Source organism: Nesoenas mayeri, assembly GCF_963082525.1.
Source record: "Nesoenas mayeri genome assembly, chromosome: 2".
Lineage (NCBI taxonomy): Eukaryota > Metazoa > Chordata > Aves > Columbiformes > Columbidae > Nesoenas > Nesoenas mayeri.
Window position 1 is genome coordinate 97,073,089 of NC_137543.1, and position 6,333 is coordinate 97,079,421.

General features: G+C 42.7%; 1 protein-coding gene across 1 annotated transcript; it reads right to left on the reverse strand.

Moving 5' to 3' along the window:
* Positions 1 to 2,340: 2,340 nt before the first annotated feature.
* On the reverse strand, positions 2,341 to 3,960 carry NRSN1 (neurensin 1; the record flags this gene model as incomplete). Its single annotated transcript, XM_080339069.1, has 2 exons — positions 2,341 to 2,739; positions 3,772 to 3,960. 2 exons carry the CDS (start codon positions 3,958 to 3,960, stop codon positions 2,341 to 2,343), a joined length of 588 nt encoding a protein of 195 aa, XP_080195195.1.
* Between the last annotated feature and the right edge of the window lie 2,373 nt (positions 3,961 to 6,333).

Below are 6,333 nucleotides of genomic sequence, written 5' to 3' on the forward strand. Positions count from 1 at the left end.
TGCGCAGTGGGACCAAACACGCAGCGCCTGGATCAGCTCGATTCATTATGTGCTGGGTCAGCTGTCCTCTGGACAAATATTCAGCAACACTCGCATGTGCATATCTACATGTGGGCTGTGCTTTCAGGAGAACTGTATGCCCATACAGCTACTTCAGGTAAACAAGCCTAATATTTCCAGCTGAATTTTCAGTCAAGCTTCTAGTACAGCATTAACAAAAGGCAGGTGGAGAGAAGGGACTCAGTAATAGCTACAGGAGCTCTCACTCCCATCTCCTTCAGTGAACTTCACTATAAAACCTAAAATGTCACATTTCTTCCATGGACTGTTTTTAATTAAAAACTCTCCACTGAAAAGGTCAGGACAGCTTGACTCTCTGCCGCCCACACACCAATAGCCAGACAGCAGTGAAAGCTAATGGCAGTAAACAGTAATTCCTCCCAGCCTGCAAAGAATGTGCTGAGGACCCTCTTCACCTGGAGTAACTAATGAAGGGCAGTGGTGGCAGCCTGTCCCCTGCTCCCAGTCCTGCTGGGTGCCTTGTAACCGCTGCCCCTCACCCCGTTCTTGCTAGCTTTCTTTACAAATAATACCCAGCTCCTCACCTTACCAGTCTTCTCATCTTTTCCTCCTTAACACTACTTAATCTCTCCCTCGAGATCACTATCTTATTTCTAAGCATTGGGTGCAATATGCTTTTGCCTTTCTCACATATGGCTGCCAGTGAATTGTCAGATGCACCAAAACTTACTCTGTTTCACTCTCTGCATGCATCTTTCCAGTGCTAGTGTTCAGACACTGCAATTGCATTGCTAAGCTGGGCACTTTTTTCACAGAAGAAAATTTCACTTCTGTCCATGTTGTCAACCATGATAATTATTACAGATTCAGCTGAAACTTCCAAACACATATGTTCTGGTTTATTTAACTTGTGGAAATATGAACCGACTCACAGATCACAAAATATTTTGTCAGCAAGGGAACAGCACCGTTCCTGCCATGTACCTGTCATTAGTGTGCTGGAATCTTTTTGATTCAGCACCGAAGTGACTTCCTCACCTATGAAAGCTGAAAACACAGACTGCATTAAGAGACCGGCAAGTTTCAACTGCTAATTTCTCCTTTCAAACTGAAATATTAAATTTACAGAGAAACCTGTTTGATTAGAAGGAGACTTTTCACAAAATCCATGGTTGGCTCAGGCCTAGAACTTTATTCAATCCATTCAAAAAATAGACAGAACTATAAGGTGGCACATATCGTCAGAGAGTACAAATGTCACATCTTTCTTTATACATTTTAATTTAAATCCATAGATGAAGACAGTGAAATAATTGCCCTGGGTGGGAAAATAATTAAGGGTCTTCCATGAAAGGACAAGTCTTCAGGTAAGCATTTGCACAAATGTATCTGGTTAAGCATAACTCTTTCTATCCTCTATAAAAATATAAACAGCATTTCAAAATGTCTTTAGGTAAATATGTTAAGGTCATCTAACATGGTACTGACAGAATATGGGGCCTGGGCATGTCAAACCACATTCAGTAATTCATACCTAGCCAAAACTAAAACACTTTGTATGAGCTTCAAATGTAACACAATATAATAAAAGAAACAGTAACAAACCAAAGTTGCTACACAAGTATGATGTTCCTCCTACCATATGAATACCTTTATTTTGTATTTTTTGTTAACATGGCAATGACCGAGACAAAAGTGGCAGTTTTGCACAGGTTAATTGTAACTCAGGATCAAGTATAACTTATTTTTCCTAGAAAGTAACACCACTGAGAAGTGACATGTGCTGGGACCAAATAAGGGCACTCACTGTCATGGATGTTTTACCTGTGCAGTATTACTTTGATACAGACTATAGCATGTGACAGGAGGATAAGTGCAAATTACAAGGGCAGAATCTTAGCTTCCCAGACAGCAGAACCAGGCAGTAAGACTAAACAGTACTTTAAAAACAAGAAGAAAATTAAACAAAAAGCCAGCTCAATGTGGAATGTAGGGTGTTCCTGGTAGAGCTGTCATAAATGCACCCTATGTTTTCCAGGGATGCAATCTGATAAGCTAAACACCTAATCATCATTGCAAGGACCTATTGGTTCACCAGAGATTAAAATGTTCAAATACACTGAATATGTTGGTCACAGGTCTAATCACATAATTTCCCTTTTGCCAATCCTAAATTTGTATTGGAGCAGGTTCCCCATCAGCTGTGTGTTTGTATAGCACAGCACTTGATGTTGTAATTGACTAGCACATATGCCAACAACAGCTGGTATTTTCCAGTTAAAGTGATCTGCAAGTGAGAAACAACATCTGAGGAAAGGGTCAGGTTTCAGATAAAGGCTGGACATTTTGAACTTTGGACAAAGTGACAGGTATCTTTGATTCTCCAGGTGCTGGCGCTTTTGTGACTGGGTTTGCATGGGATTTTATATCAGCTATTCTCTCTTTAAATCTTTGCTGCAGGTACTTTTCCTCTTTGGAATAACTTTTAGCAAAAGTAGACATTAGCAGACACGCTGCCACAGTGGACCCTCCAACACAAAACAAGATTGCTCCTACCAGTTTGCATATATCAAGGGACCCATTAAACTGAATGGCACGGGTATCCACGACAACAAAATCATCTTTCCCGAGGGCTTCGATTTTCGGTGGCACAAGAAAGCCCACTACAAGAACCGTTAAACCTATCAGCATAAAAGCCGTCCCAGAGATGAGTCCGACCTGGAAAACAAACAAACAAAAAAACAATTAATATGCCTTTCCAGTTTTTAGTTGGTAAAATGTCCTAGGAGGCATTTAGCTTTCACAGTGTCTTGCAGGTACAGTTCTCTTTTCTAGGAGAAGGCTGGTATTTTTTCTTCTAGGCCATATGTGGCCTCACTAGAACGAGAATATATGGGGAAACTGTCTTCTTACAACTCATATTTATATAATTGAGTATTGACATTTCTGGAAACAATGGAATATGTATCTATACATCTAAATAGGATTTCATGTCCAAAGGCCCCTCACAGACAGGAACACAGTTTAACCCCACTGCTGTATGACTGATTATCTCTTTAACTTTAGGTGGTGGTTAACCCCACCAATTCAGTCCTGCTGATAGTCTGTGTCATATCCACCACTTGCCTTTACTCCACGAAATGTCATTCCTTTGCAGGAATTAGAAAAAAAGTTGCCATTGCTGTGAACAGATCACAGAACATTTCTAGCACATTTCAAGTATAATAGCAAATTATGGCTCACACAGAATGGCCCTACCATCAAAGCAGAGGGGTTGGATTACATGGCCTCACAGGCCCCTTCCAACCTCTGGCGTTCTCCAATTCTGTCAAGTTCGCAGACCTTAATGGAGATGTTGTGGTTTTCTTGATCCCTAGGTCACACAGTCTTAGAGTTACTCCTGTTAACCTACCAATCCTATTTCCAATATTCTGGCAGGACTATTGTAGGTTCAGAGAAGATGCAAACTACACTTTCAAGCTATGGGTGGGGTTTCCTGGACAAGACTTTGATGTTTCAGTGACATGGCTCCTTGTGACAGAAAATCTAAAGGATCCCAAAACCCCAAGACTTCCTTGGAAGCTCATGTATATTGGTAAAAGCACCCTGCTTTCAGGCAGATGGTTATTCAGTCATCTCAGGGAAAACTGAGCAACAGGTCTTCCTGGATGAACATCTAAACCCATTAGTTATATGGGAAAGTCTTGAAATGAGAGTTATGCTCTCCAGTAAACATCAAACAGGCAGTACCTTCCAGAATGCAGAGCTCCACCTGCTAGGCGATCTCTGGATCTGAAAATCATCCTCATACTCCCAAATTGAAGCTGTGCAGTCCTCATAAAACTGATGCAGGTAGGACCGAACTCCGTAGCGTTGGTACCCTCCCTCGGTGCTGCCCTGCGCATGCTTGGACCCACAGATGTCAGCATAGGAGCTCATCCTTCCTACCTGCAATGAGAGGTTTCATGCAAAGTGGATTGTTATTGATGTAGCGGGAGAGCAAAGCTGGCTACAAACTCTCGGGATGACACAAATAAAAGTAGCCCAGGAGAGACCTTTCCTTCACTTTTTTCCAAACCAAGAGATGACCCTGCTAGAGCTGCATGCAGTGACTCAGCTCAAGGGAACCCAAGGCACCCTGCATCTTGGCACAGCACAGCCTAAAGGTGCTGCAGGGAACATTCCCTCCCGTACACAGGGTGCTTGCTACCCATCTTTCACACTAGCGTGCTACTGTGTTTCTGTGGAGACTGAAAAAAAGCAGAATACACCAGGTAACAAAAGCCAGCATCTCTCAAGGACTCATGTTGCCTCCCATGCAGACTCTGCTTCTATCAGTTCACTATCATTTGCAACATTAGGAACTTTCCAAACAGCTGGGTAAGATTTTTTTTTTAATGTTTTTGCCCAAACTTTTGAACTGTAAGACTAAGCACAGATACAACATTCATAGCCACGAGAAGCAGAGGCAAAATAAGCCCTAGACAGACTGAAACTGTATATATCCTGTACTTAAATATGGATAATTAAAAATTAAGAACACTGAATGCCATAACAGCACCAGTCTGCTCACCGAAGAGAGTGAAACGGAAATACCAAACTTCTAGCAAACCACTGCTCCCTTGGAGAAGTCAATAATCAGGCTCCTGCTGCCGTTAATTAAATCAGAATCTTGACTGCTATGAAAACTACCAACAATGTTCCCTATTCTTTCCACTTCATGAAAGTTCTCTTAGCACACAAAATTTGTATTTAACTGTGCAGGTTCCAGGCCTGAACTTGCTTGCACAGGTGCAATGCTACTGAATTCATTAAAGTAATACCAGCCCCTAAAAACCTTGAGCAACAGGTCAATGCTACTTAAGCTGACTGACTTCTTTTTAAAGAAGTTCAAAAAGTCCTAGTCCAAAGGGAACTGTTAATCAGTACTTGCATCTGAATGTCACAGCTCAATTTATATCAGATTCAAGCAGTTCATCAGATTGCCACAACAATTTTACTTTGAGGGAAGAAAGTAAGGAGGTTTTGACATCCCACGGCAGCTAAGACCTCCCAATTTTGCAGCCCTTTGCCCTTCAGGAAGGGGTGATCTTTCCTGGCTCAGGAATAGAGGGGATTTTGCTTTTTGCCTCTTTATAAAGACCAGTAATCTTGGGTTTTATTTATTTTGTCTACTTAATATGTATTTAGTTTGGGATTTCATGATCTCAACATCTTACAGCTGCAAGTCTCTCTCTCGCAACTTGTGATGAGGCTTCAAGGCCCTCGCAGAAGCCAGAACCGAGTGGCAGAGGAGGCCTGCAAGATGCAGGGGTCCCCAACAAGGGCCAAAGCTCCATCCAGGGGGGAGGAGAACAGTGCTGGCAGCTGAGCTTTGCAGAGCTGCAGGGGTAGTGCCAGGCACAGCTTCTGGCAGTAGACCCTGCTTTGAACCAGAGCTGCCTTTGCATTCCCTGCAGGCTTCCCTTTTCCACTTCAGCCGCTGTAAAGTGTCAGGAAATCAAATAAATGTTCTCTGACTCTGTGGAGGGGTTTTCTATCTGCTGATGGTACGGCATAGTTGCCCTCGGGAGTGTGCTCAAGGTGCTCGCCTTCCCAGGAAGACAGTGAAACAGGCAGGTGGACAGAGACCTTGAGACAGCAGGAACCTCCTGGGCAGCACCAGCTGCTCACCAGGTGGGAAGGGAGAGCCTGGCACCTGGGCCACCCTGTGTCAAGTTGTATGTAGCTAATACTCATGTTTCCCACAACAGTTACTATATTGAGATAAACTTAGTTTGTTATGCTCTTTTACAATGCTATCAGCTTTTGAATGCTATTACTTTTTGAGTTACCAAAAAAAAAAAGTTTTATGGCTATAAGTATATAGTCTGAACTTTTGTGGGGAAATGCGGAAAGTTATTCTACTTTTAGAGCCTGTTTGTTCTTTTGCAGAAGAGCTCTTTCTGTTACCCTTGGGAGTCTCCACTTCTGCTGCTTATTCCCTTCCTGAAAAGAGAGGAAGAGAAGTCCTCTCATCTCACTGCCACTATTTCTTCAATAGCTACCTGTCATCTTTCGACAGGTCAAGCACTGAAGAGCTCTCATAAAAACATCCATAAAAATACCATAGGGTGAAAGGGCAGGATGAAGCAATGGTACAACTCACCACAGCTGCACCAGCTCCTATACTCAGGGTCACACAGCCTGTACCTCCGGGATAAAAACAGTTTACATTCATATCCCTCAACATGTCTTTTGGTTATGAGTAAGCAAGCACTCCACCTCCCCCATGGGAAAGAGAAGAAGCCAACCAAAGGTCTGCAGAGACAT